At 45.1% G+C, this 13,135-nt stretch overlaps 1 protein-coding gene across 1 annotated transcript; it reads right to left on the minus strand.

The window, feature by feature from the left end:
- Positions 1 to 2,983: 2,983 nt before the first annotated feature.
- On the minus strand, positions 2,984 to 11,355 carry LOC118077701 (vomeronasal type-2 receptor 26-like). Its single transcript, XM_060270900.1, has 6 exons — positions 11,302 to 11,355; positions 9,428 to 9,667; positions 7,809 to 8,033; positions 5,849 to 6,100; positions 4,525 to 4,651; positions 2,984 to 3,897 (listed from the first exon to the last, which is right to left on the minus strand). The coding sequence occupies exons 1-6, from the start codon at positions 11,353 to 11,355 to the stop codon at positions 2,984 to 2,986; spliced, it is 1,812 nt and encodes a 603-aa protein (XP_060126883.1).
- Positions 11,356 to 13,135: the final 1,780 nt, after the last annotated feature.

Consider the following 13,135-nt stretch of genomic DNA (forward strand, 5'->3'; position numbering starts at 1 on the left):
GTCCTGCAGCTGGTTCAGTTCAAAGCTTAATCTAACCCAGTATCCTGTGGCACCCAGTGGCCAATCAGACACTTCTGGGATCCATCCTAGCTGATGGAAATAGAGTTGATCCCAGCAACTGGCATTCAGAGATATGCAGCTTCTGATCCTGGCAGTCATGTGATTGCCTTTTAAAGCTGTCTCTAAGTTAGCAGCGATCACTATTTCCTGTGTATCTGAAAAAGTGTGCATGCACACGAAAGCTCATACCAATGACAAACTTAGTTGGTCTCTAAGGTGCAACTGGAAAGAATTTTTTTATTTTGTTTCCACTATTTCCTGCGTCAGTGAATTTCTCCATTGGGCTACAGTATCCAAAAACATGTTTCCTATTTTCTATCTAGATTCTCCAAGTGGATTCTTCAGTGGATGCCTCTTTGAGTAATAATTTTTCAGGAAAAGCCTCTCCTTTTTTGCTTTCTCCATGATTTTATGCATCTCTATCAAGTCTCACTTTTACAGTCTTTGCTCCTTAACCAGGGTCTACCAACCTTTTAAGACCCCTAAGAACAATTGGATATTTTATAGTCCTGTGGGTGCCACACATTCTGGTCACTCCCCCTGCGCCCACAAGACAACCACAATCCCAGAGGCAGAACGAGAGAAAGTATTGCAGACTCTCAGATAAACCAAGAGAATTAATGTGAGCCTCGAGAAACACATAAAGCTGTAAGAGGAAGTGGGAAAGAGCATCACTCTTCCAACTTCCTTCTTCAGTTCCATGTTATTTTCAGGGAATTAAAAGGTGACCGCCCTCACTACCTCATAACCAAGTGGGCAATGGGGAGGGGCTTAGAGGGTTCACAAAGATTCCAGGTGAATTCCTCAAGGACACAATTTGTGGAATGCTCTCCAGGGAGGTTTAGCTGGTACCTTCATTATATACCTTTAAGTGCAAAGCGAAAACGTTCCTCTTTAACCAGGCCTTTGGCTGATTGACATCTGATGCTCTTTTAAATGTATTCTGTGTGGAGGGATTATTGGTTTGTCTTTGTTCTTATTTTTATTATGTATTTTGTCTTTTTTGCATTGAATTTTTATGTTGTGAACCACCCTGACATCTATGGCGGATGGGCACTATATGCGTTATAACCCTGTGACACCAGATGGCGCTGTGGAGTCCCATCATTCGCCAACAGGATTCCCCTGTATGAAGTTTACAACAGATTTTGATGTGTCTTAGAATCATAGAATCATAGAGTTGGAAGAGACCACAAGGGCCATCCAGTCCAACCCCCTGCCAAGCAGGAAACACCATCAAAGCATTCTTGACATGTGCCTGTCAAGCCTCTGCTTAAAGACCTCCAAAGAAGGAGACTCCACCACACTCCCTGGTAGCAAATTCCACTGCCGAACAGTGCATCACACTGCTGACTCATGTCAAGTTTGTGGTCTACCAAGACTCCTAGATCCTTTTCACATGTACTGCTCTCAAGCCAGGTGTCTCCCATCCTGTATTTGTGCCTTTCAGTGTTTTTTTTTTTTTGCCCAAGTGTGGTACTTTACATTTCTCCTTGTTAAAATTCATCTTGTCTAGATCTAGTCATACAGATTCTATACTGATGAGGGGTTTGCCAGCTATTAAGACCATACAGGAAGACACCAGAGATAGGCAATAAAATGCTGTTTTATTTCAAGAATCAGAGTTGCTAATACAGTGGTGGGGGGGCAATAGGAAAGTAAGAGAAACAGAGATCGAAACATGCAAAGCAGGAAAAATGTTTCCAGAGAGACGTATTTTGTCCAGATTCAATTACTTCTGAAGAGGAGACAAGCTCTTGGTGTAAAAACACCTGGTACTACGGTATATTTTCAATTTGCTCTTGCCAAGCAAATGGACATTTCCGCTGTCAAACTGTTCACATTCCCTTTGGTTAACATAGATACCAGGACATACCTACATGAGGCCATTATCACATGCATCTTGCATTCTGTGGATGGCACAAAACCTTATATAATAATAATAATAATTTATTATTTATACCCCGCCCATCTGGCCAGGTTCCCCCAGTCACTCTGGGCGGCTTCCAACAAAACATTAAAATACAGAAATAAAACATTAAAAGCTTCCCTAAACAGGGCTGCCTTGAGATGCCTTCTGAAGGTCTGGTAATTGTTGTTCTCTTTGACCTCTGGTGGGAGGGCATTCCACAGGGTGGGTGCTACTACCGAGAAGGCCCTCTGCCTGGTTCCCTGTAACTTGGCTTCTCATAGCGAAGGAACCGCCAGAAGACCCTCATCGCTGGATCTCTGTGTCCGGGCAGAACGATGGGCGTGGAGACGCTCCTTCAGGTATACTGGACCGAGGCCTTAGCCAACTTCCGCTTTCTTTATGTCTGAGTGACAACTTTACTTCTCCAGAGACCACTTATCTCATTTCTGACTACCTAATATCAAGTTTCAGTCATGTACTAAGTTACCTCCTAGTCTTGCACTTTTGATCCTCATCAACACTCGCGTGCTGAAAATATTTCTCTTCCACAAACTGTGTGTATCACCGTTCCCATATGATCCTTTATCTATGTCCTTCATGTAACTCGTTTAATGTCCCTTTTCTTCTATTTTAGCCAAGTTCATTTTGCACTTTAACAATTCAGTTGTCAACTTCTTAAGCAGCTTAGGAAATTCAGCTATGAGTAATGTGCAGTCTAACTCAAGATAGAAGAGCCTGGTACAGGCAGGAATGATTTCAACCCACAACTCCACAGTTGCTATTAGTGAAGAATCGGGAATCAAACACTTTAAGAGGTCTACTGCAAATCATCTATCTTCTCCTCCCCATCACAAGTGAACTAAGGGATACATGCGAAAACACATATTTGTGGAGTTTACTGTAGCCTTCTTGAAAATCCTACCAACAAAAAGCTGTGGTTCCACTCAAGATTCAGATGGGGATTTCCAACTCTACAATTCTATGACTCTGTGATATCCTTAGAGCTAAGAATCAAATGTCCTGTTTAGGTTTTTTTCTTGTCAGGTGCTCTCTCATGTTCAGATCTGGCCTCAGTATAATAATGTAGCACTTTGGAATGAAGATGCAGCCCAGAAGCCCAGCACTGGAGGCCAAGATAGAGAAGACCTGCACAGCTACCATATATTTCCCCTTTGTGCTCAGGTAAGTGGGCACAAAGGAGACCCAAACACTGCAGAAGACCAGCATGCTGAAGGTGATCAGCTTGGCTTCATTGAAATTTCCAGGCAGCTTTCTGGCCAGAAAAGCCACCGTGAAGCAGATGGCAGCCAGGAAGCCCATGTAGCTGAGGGAACCATAAAACATGACCACAGACCCTTCATTGCATTGCAGGATGATTTCTCCAAGCTGGGAATACATGTCAGAATCTGGAAATGGAGGAGAGGCCCCCAGCCAGACAGTGCAGATGAGAACTTGGACACCGGAACAGGAAATGACAATGGAGTTGGCCAAACTCTTCCCCAGCCATCTCCTCACCCTGTTCCCTGGCTTTGTGGCCAGAAAGGCCAGCACCACCATAATGGTTTTAGCCAACACAGAAGAGACAGCAACTGAGAAGATGGTGCTGAATGCTGTTTGACGAAGAAGGCAGGTGGCTTTCCTTGGCCTTCCAATGAAGAGGAAGGAGGAGAAAAAGGAAAGCAGGAGGGAGATGAGGAGGATATAGGAGAGGTCTCGGTTGTTGGCTTTGACTATGGGAGTTTCTTTGTATTTAATGAAGATTCCTAACACAAAGCCTGTGGTTAAGGATAAGAAGAGAGAAAGGGAAGCTAGGAGGCTCCCCAAATATTCCTCATGGGACAGGAAGGTGATCACTTTGGGGACACATTGAACTTGGTCCTCACTTGGATGCTGATCTTCTGGACAACTGGTGCATTCATCGGCATCTGCATAGAGGAAAACACACTTCAGTATCCTAACATCAGTCACACACCTACAATGGTCTTATGCTGTTTCAATTCTGAGGCACAGTGGGCATATGGGAGAAATCGGGAAAGAACATTGTTTTGTTAGGAAGGAGAGAGGCAAACATTCACTGCTTGAAAAGACTCAATCCATTAACTCATTCCCACTGGCTTCTCTTAGAACAGGATGCTTTGATCTTATTGAGCAGTACTTATATCCTGAGGTTTCATATGAGTTAATTTTTACTGATGAAGGGGTGGATTTCAAGGATGTTCACCTGTCCATCTCAAAAATTATGTGGGCTATGTAGTAGAAGCCAAAATGAGAAATGAGAAAACAACAATATAAATACCACAAATCAAAATTCTGTAGAGAAGCTATCATCATTAAATACAGGATAATTCTACATGCTGGAGCACATGGGCGAATAAAATTTCCTGGGGATGGGGAGATGGGGGATGGGACATTGAAGGCTGGCAACAGGGGAAGCCCTCCCTGAAGAGGATATTTCATTCATGAGGTGCCATTACTAACATCATGTTTGGAGTGGCTCAGGAATTAGCCCCATCCTCCTATCAAAGGTTCTTTCCTCTGAGATCCTTCCCTACTTTCCTGAGTGGAGATGGTCCCTTCTGAGCAGGGAGCACAATCATAGCAGCATGGCGGCTTCCCTTCCTGAACCTTTTTGGCATATCCAGGGAGACAGCTTTCTGTGCATCTTGAACGAGGCACTGTCTAGACCAGGGGTCTGCAACCTGCAGCTCCGGAGTCGCATGTGGCTCTTTTACACCTTTGCTGCGGCTCCGGAGCGGATACGAGGGGAGGAGGCATCCGAGCCATGCGCCGCCTGAGCCATGTGCCGGCGCCCGCCAGACACTCGCGCGGTGCCCACTGCCGCCGGAGCACACTGATGCGGCGGCGCGCTGTGCGCCTGCGCCCCGCACGGCGCCCGCCGGAGTCCACAACTCCGCTGTGCGCGTGCGCTGTGCAAAAAGGACGCAAGGTGACGTTAGCAGCCCGGGGAGCGTGGTCGGCCCCATCCCTGCATCAGCCCCTCCCCACCACATTTCTGCAGCCAATAGGTTCACGGGGGCGGGGGTGGAGTTATTTATTTTTTTAAACGGGCGCGCTTCCCACCCAGCAGCAGAAAAGGCTTGCGGGCTCGGAGCGCGTGTTTGCTGCTGCTGCTCCTGCCTGCGGCCTGCCTGTGGCCTCCTGCCGGCCTGGTCAGGAGATTGAGGTAGATGTATTAATGGGTTGATTCAATATGAGGAAATTTTATAAGTTCACTTGATGGGAGCAACACACATGAAACCATACAGGTGTCCTAATAAGGGAGTCGGAGTTTTGCCCATTCCCAGTAATCAAGGCAGCCCAAACTCATAAGGCAGTGGTTGCTGGTGTCAATTCCCAATAATCAAGGCAGCCCAAACTCAAAGTTATTTTTATAATGACGAGGATGACATTGGGCCCTCATTATTAATTATTATTTACATCAGGCACTGATTATGATTTATGGTACACTGGGGCCCTGATTAATTTTCTATGGCATTTTGGGGCATTGATTATTGGGCATAGCAAATTTTGCTATGGGGCCCTCTGATTTCTAATTACGTCCCTGTTTTGCGGCTCCCAGTTTATTTTTTTTCTTCAGAAACGGGTCCAAGTGGCTCTTTTTGTCTTAAAGGTTGCAGACCCCTGGTCTAGACATAAAGAGATTGAGCACCGAGGAGAAAGTGAGTAGCAGTTGTTCCTTTGGATTAAATTTTTATACATATTTACTCAAGAGCAGGTCCCATTAATCTCAGTGGGACTTAGCTCCAGGGAAGTGAGCGCAATATTGCAGTCCAAGCCTCATATGTACTATTCAAAATGTTGTTATAGCATGGCAGATGACATAGTGAATCAAATGACAAATATAATTTTTCCTACCACCTTAAATAGATTGGGCCACACAATTGATTCCGGGTTAATGGTGAACTTCATATTTGAGGACCCCTGTCTCTCTATTCTCCCAATCTTCACTCTAGCAAGAGAGTTGTTAGGAAACAGCACCAGATTCACGATCTCGAAGTCAGCGGCCACTGCCCCATCCTCGTCCAAGTACTGTCCATCAGCTGAAGTATTAGTATAGAAGCGGACTTCTTTCAAGAAAGGATGGAGCTGGAATGACAGAGGAAACTCCTGCATCGAGAAAACGTGAACCCATGTTGGTTAAGCGACCACAAATTATTTTGCATCCTTATCTTCTTTCAATGAGGCGGATCTCTCATCTGGACTCATATTATTAGGCCCCCTCATTCTGCTTCTGCATTTTAGGGATGACCAAAGTCAACATTATTACATATAGGAAAGGTTGATTAAGATGTTGGGGAAAATATGGATAGAATGATGAAGGTGGCTTTATTAAGGGCAAAACACTAAGTTCTAAGAAGGATAAAGTCATCTTTCTGTTGCAGGATCCTCTCTTCCCTATAAATACCAGTCTAAAGGAAACTGTATAAAGAAGACTACCCAGTGGTATTGGTTGCTCTGATAGTCAAAGATTGTAAGGAAGGTTGGGATTCCCTCCATTTATTGTGGATGTGCAAAAGCTTGATAAACGTATTGCTTTCTGTTGATAGTCTGAAATGTTATTGTCTAGTCCTAGTATGCTTATTAAATTTTGTAAAAAGTCAGCTTCGATATTCATATCAAATCTAGAGTCTACATGTTTAGACCTTTCAAAACTGCACTGATTGGGGGACATCCAGTGAAGGAGGCTAGCTCTACACACACACCCTCTCTCTCTGCCTTCGAACTTGGTCTGTACGTTGCTGCTAGCAAATTATTGGCTGGTATGTCTATTTCTGATATGCCCCTCCTTTGAATCTGGAAGGATTCCCTTTCCTAATCCTATTTTATTTCCCTTTGCCTATTTTATGTTCATTACATTCTTATGTAAACCATGCTGGGATCCCACTTACAGTAAGTGATGAAGGGTGGCTTATAAATTTGTAGAAATAAATCAATACAAGGCATTGCTGCAATGTTTGACTCTGAATGCAGAATGATAGGGGGAAGAGGTGTGGCCCAGTTGGTAGAACATCTGCTTTGCACCAAGAAGGTCCCAAATTCAATCCCCAATTGCATCTCTGGGCAGAGCTGGGAAAGTTTCCCTTCCAAAAACTGTGCAGAACCACTGCTGGTCTGTCAAGGTAGACAGTACTAAGCCAGGTAGACCAATGGTATGGCTCAGTGCAAGGCAGATTCCTGTGATCCTAGCATGGTGATTCCAGAGCTGGGAGAATTAACTGCAGTTTGCAAAAGGGAACGGACATACCTGCCACGACCCTTGAAGTCCCAGCCTGCCTCCTCCTCCTCCTCTTCCCACAATCAAAATCTGATTTGATCTGGACGAATATGCTGCATTTAAGGCCTGAGCCAGAACTTGGATATTCAAGTAATTGACGTAGTTGTCTTGTGACTGGATTCTTTCCACCTCTTCCTGGGGCAGCAACTGTAGATTATTCTTCTCCCTGCATTTTGTTAAACCCCTCAGAGACAAGGCATGCTTTGAATATGAACAATCATATACATTTACTATGCAGCTTGAACTAGTTGGGGACATTGGCTCATAGTTGTCCTTTCTTGTCCTTTTCCTAGTCTTCATTATAAAGGACAAAGAGCCATGCACATACGGGAAGCAGTCGGTATTACATAAGGAGAATTTGTTCTGAAGACCTGTGGTTATCCAGACTTTGCCCCCACTTTGTACTCTTTGAAGTAAGGATTCCACCTCTATGATTATGTAAAGTCCATACTGAGAGTCTGCAGTGTAAACAAATACATTGACTTCTCTCCACGTGGCAGGTGGTTCATGGGGTATCCAGAGCCAAGTTTTATGTTCTACTCTTTCGGTGAAGGCAATACAGATTTCCTTTTTGATCATCAGAGGCGTCAAGGTCCTCAGGGACCTTTCTCCGTTGTCATTGTCTGGAGCAAAGAGGCCGACCCACGTCCACCTGAAATGCAGGAGCAGTTGGACCACCCCCTGGTACTGAGTTTCTTGCTTTGGAGTCATCCAGTAGAGAAAGGGGAACTGAGCTTTATCATTAAGAACAAAGCCATAACTGAGCTGGTGAGGAAAGGGAAAAAAGACTGGTGGTTTCTTTTTCAAGACTAAAAGTCGATACTTCTATGTGAAAGATGATGGTCTCACCATGTTTGGTGCACATATAATTATGCAGTCAGAGGTTATTACGGCTACTCCTGAGTAACAACTCTCCACAAACTTGTCTTTCAGAGTCTTTATTGGTGCACATTATTTACAGTGTGATGAGCTGTCGGTTTCATGACCGCTATTCCGTGTCAGAATCCGGCACTATCCCTTTCCACCCCTTGGACCAACATAAGAGCCTGGGGACAACGAATCTCCTCCCTTTCCTCCTCCTCCTTAATTTCGGTGCCGGGGGAAAGGGTCTACACTCCGTCTTTTCCCTCTCCCCCCTTTCCGTCTCGCTCTCTTCCCGCCTGTGGAGCAGGGGCTCTTCCATGCTGCTGGAGCCCTGGCTCTCCCTCTCTGCTTCCTGACTAGCTCCTTCAGACCCTGCGCTTCCATGGCTGCTTGGGGAGGAGCTGCTCCTGATGATAGGGGGAGGTTCTCTATACTCTCTCCTCCTTACATGCACTTTTTGAATTTTCAATAAAGATGGATGTTAAAAAGGGAGGGTCGCATGGCTCCTGTTGGATACAAACTCTGCATCTGAGCCATTGGGAACCACTAACAGTGACTCCCCCAAAGAGCTCAGTGAAAGTGCAGGTAGATAAATAGGGACCGCACCGGCGGAAAGGTAAACGGCGTTTCTGTGCGCTGCTCTGGTTCGCCAGAAGCAGCTTTGTCATGCTGGCCACATGACCCAGAAGCTGTCTGCGGACAAATGCCGGCTCCCTTGGCCTATAGAGCGAGATGAGCGCCGCAACCCCAGAGTCGGACACGACTGGACCTGATGGTCAGGGGCCCTTTACCTTTACCTTTTAACAGTGACTCCCCCAAAGAGCTCAGTGATCGAGCCACTAGAGCACACTTTAGAGCTGTGGGATTACATGCTGACCAGAGAGTGCATTGCAGTAATCGTGTCTTGAGGTCACCAATGCATGGATCACCATGTCCACACTGCATCAAACACAGAAGAGGACACTCAGTCAACCAGTTCCAAATCCCCCTAACAGTTACCACATCCAGCCCAAACTTTTCTGCAAGTTTCCAGCTGTGCTTCACAGTATACAATACAGAAACATTGTGCATTTCCCAATTCGATGCACATTAAACAATTGTACTTACCACGCAAAAGGTTCCAGGCTCAATTTATTCCTATATGGCTCTTCACTTCATGAAAGACAATGTTTCAAAGCAGTGTACAATGTAAAGTAAGCAATAAAACCAACCAGTTACATTATTTTAAGTTCCCCCCACTGTCTCACTAGGTGGCATATGTTGCCTGGTGCGTTGGACCTGAACCCAGTTCTTACCTGTGGGATCTTGTAGACGCCCAACATGCTTGCAATGTGTGTGGAGATGTCGGTTTCACCCGCTTCAAGAACAGCCAACAACTTTTTCTGTCTTCCACACCTGTAGTTTGGAATATTGATTCGCCCACCAGAAAACAGGTCTATCAGGGCATCGGAAGTCATTATTCCCTGAAAACTGGTATCGTACATGCTGTAGCCGAGGGTGATATTTGGTAAGAGCCTGGGGTTATCACTGATATCCTGAACAGCAAGGGAGAATGGAAGAACGTGTGAGCTCCTCACAGCCTCCCATCTGCAATAAATAGTGTGTCATACAGTTACCCTCAATTAAGTGAAAATGAAAGTCACATTCTTTTTTGTAATAATTAAAGCAAAGGGGAGAAAGGGGGGGCAGAACACAAATCAGCCCCTTTTCTGTTGATCTTGGCTGCCGCCCCCGGAGTGTGGTGGAGTCTCCTTCTTTGGAGGTCTTTAAGCAGAGGCTTGACAGGCATATGTCAAGAATGCTTTGATGGTGTTTCCTGCTTGGCAGGGGGTTGGACTGGATGGCCCTTGTGGTCTCTTCCAACTCTATGATTCTATGATTCTAAAGCAAATAGGAAATGAGGTCAGGTGGCAGAGGAAAGTAAGGGGGAGGTGTGCCAGTATCAGTCTGCAGTATCTTGGCAAGGAGGAGAAAAACAAACCAACCCATTTCTGGTGACTTCCTTGGATGCCGCCCCACCAAGTCCAGTGGTTACCACCCATCACTGTATAAACCAACCTCCCAGGCAATGTCTCACAAAACGGGTTCCCAAAATAATGGATTGCATATTTCTAATGGGGGCATGGGGAGGGCAGCCCCACAGAGCAGCCAAGAAGTCTTAGGTATGTTGGGCTGTGCTGGGTGCCAGAGAAAAAGGTCCTGGAGCCAAATTGAGCCCACAGGCTGCTTTGCTTTGCACGAGACTAAGCACAGTAGACATTTGCAATTTGCAGCTGCATAGATTTTGCTGTGCGTGAGTGAATTAATTGTGCAGTTCCAACGTCGCACACTACAGAAGAATTGCAAGTCAAATAATAATAAGAAGAGTTTGGATTTGATATCCCACTTTATCACTACCCGAAGGAGTCTCAAAGTGGCTAACATTCTCCTTTCCCTTCCTCCCCCACAACAAACACTCTGTGAGGTGAGTGGGGCTGAGAGACTTCAAAGAAGTGTGACTAGCCCAAGGTCACCCAGCAGCTGCATGTGGAGGAATGGAGATGAGAACCCAGGTCCCCAGATTACTAGTCTACCACTCTTAACCACTACACCACACTACACCACACACCCCAGAGCATTTCCTACATTTCAGAGAACAAGTTATTCTTCAGAGAGCAGCACACATCAAAGCTACTACCAATTACTTAAATTACATTATAAAATAATGTATGAACCATCATAAATAAATCTTTAAATAAATAAAGTAACAGGCATTCTTGTTTCGATCCCCAGGAAAGAACCACGACAGCTTCAAATAGTTACATATTATAGGTTTATAAGCAAATTTGTTGCTTTTTGTGTATTCCTACCCAGATCTCCCAATTGTATTGCATCCCACTGAATGAGGTGTTTTCCTCAACAAAAAAAAGAGGAGCCAGTGATTTATCAGGGTTACCAGAAAATAGGGGTAACACAAGGGAACTGGAGAGTAGTTAGGAAGCAGAAATACACCCCATCAATACATCATTACTTACATCTCAATTCTGTCAAAGGGGTTGCTGGAAAAGGTGAAGGAATGTTGATTTTCAAAGAATCTTGGAGATATGATTCCACCAATGAGGTGGTCTGCTGGCCGGTAATAATTCACAGGAGAATTTGTATCACCAATCAAACTCGGTGGACACTTTACCCTCTGCTGCATCCCATAGTATGTGAGAGACATCACCAGAAACAGTGTTATCATTCTGGGTCTCTCGGCTACACTTTGCTTGTGACTGCTCCTCCCCCCACTAGCTGCTGTTTAGAATAAGCCCCACATTCTTTCAAATCAGAGGCTGCAGTGACTTGACAGATAAAGGGAAGCATCTGGCTGTAGCCTGAGGGTCAAAAGGGGATTGAGAGGGAGGGCCAAAGATTCAATGGACAACCATCTGCTTTGCACCCAGAAAGTGTGAAGTGCAATCCTGACTAACCTCTCCACATAGGGCTGAGGCTGTCCCCTTCCTGGAAAGCTGCTGTCAGCCAGAAGATAGTACAGATCTTAAAGGCAGCTTCCTATGTCCTGATTAAACTTTGCACAAACTTAGCTCCACCTGACCTATATCTTAGCCCAAGGACTCTGTGGCACATGATATATTTTATACACCAACCCCTTCAGGCACAGTGGAAGAAATAAACCTCCAGCTGCCCTTAATGGTGATGTTTATGTTATTGTTCCCATTTGACGGTGGGTGTGAGGATCCCTTGGACTCTGTAAATAATAGGAATAAATCACTGTGGTTCAGATAATTGTAAAGGGAAGAGAGGTTTCCTCTGGAACTTCAGAAGAGCAGGTACAGAGCAAGAGAAAAACATGTTTACTGAATAGACTGTCATGGGTCAAGGAGACAGAAAGATGAGTTTGAATGATCTTTATTGGAATCTTAAGAGCCCTGGAGCCGATCAGGCCAAAGGCCTCTCCAGTCCAGCATCCTATAATCACAATGGCCAATGTGTCGCCCCAAAGGGAAGCCACAAGCTGAAGATGAGTGCAGCAGAACTTTTCCCTACATGTGATTTCCAAAACCCATCACACGGGGGGGTCTCCTAACTTCAGCAGGGGAGGGAGAACATAACCTTGAAGCCTTCGATAGGCTTTCCCCACTCCATAAATTTGTCTAAACATCTGTTACTACACAATTGTAAATAGACCTGCTCAGTGGATTACTAAATATTCTCAATAAAGACCTAGACAGAGTGCGTTCCAGCAACCCAATCTTGAATTCAAAGATGTGCCCTTCCAACTGTGATGTGCCTGGTATAATGACAATTTGACTAAGCCCAATGATAGCCATGGAAACCATGAAGTCCCAAGTGGGCCCAGTGGCAAACTTTGAATGACTGTAGTTACAGGTAGGTACCATAGCTGTGTTGGTCTGACGTAGTTGAAAACAAAATAAAAAAATTTCCTTCCAGCAGCACCTTAGAGACCAACTAGTTTGTCATTGGTATGAGCTTTCGTGTACATGCACAGAAGTGTGCATGCACACAAAAGCTCATACCAATGACAAACTTAGTTGGTCTCTAAGGTGCTGCTGGAAGGAATTTTTTTATTTTGTTCTGAATGACTGTGTTCCTCCAAAGCCATGCCAGAGACCATCTCTGCCAGCTCAGTCAGGGGAGTTGCTCCACCCCATTCAATCATTTTGGTTGCCCCTTTGTGAACCATGGGCTTGTGAGGGTTGGAAGGGACACCCAAAGGGTCATGTAATCCAACCCCCCCCCCCAATTCCTATTCCTTTCCACCACCCTTTCCCCACATTCCAAGCTGCAGTCGCCACGTGTGACAAATAGTCTCCTGCACAGGGTAAAATTTGCACTTCCTGATTTTTCTGATGGCGTATCCAAGCAAAGAGGTTTAAACAAACATTAGGGGAAAGTGTGCATTGAATGCATAGAGTCACGAAAAGAACATGCAAAAGCATAATATAGGTGCAGATACACCCTCTGTCCACCTCATCCTAAAAGGTTGATCATTAAGATGG

This window comes from Zootoca vivipara, chromosome 2 (assembly GCF_963506605.1).
Source record: "Zootoca vivipara chromosome 2, rZooViv1.1, whole genome shotgun sequence".
NCBI lineage: Eukaryota > Metazoa > Chordata > Lepidosauria > Squamata > Lacertidae > Zootoca > Zootoca vivipara.

Excerpts from the sequence above, each read along its gene's own strand:
- LOC118077701 (XM_060270900.1), bottom strand. The coding sequence starts at position 11,355 with ATGATAACACTGTTTCTGGTGATGTCTCTCACATACTATGGGATGCAG. Across the intron at positions 9,668-11,301 it reads ACTATGGGATGCAGCAGAGG|GATATCAGTGATAACCCCAG; the intron begins GTAAAGTGTCCA and ends CTTGCTGTTCAG. Across the intron at positions 6,101-7,808 it reads GTATTGCCTTCACCGAAAGA|GAGTTTCCTCTGTCATTCCA; the intron begins GTAGAACATAAA and ends TTCTCGATGCAG.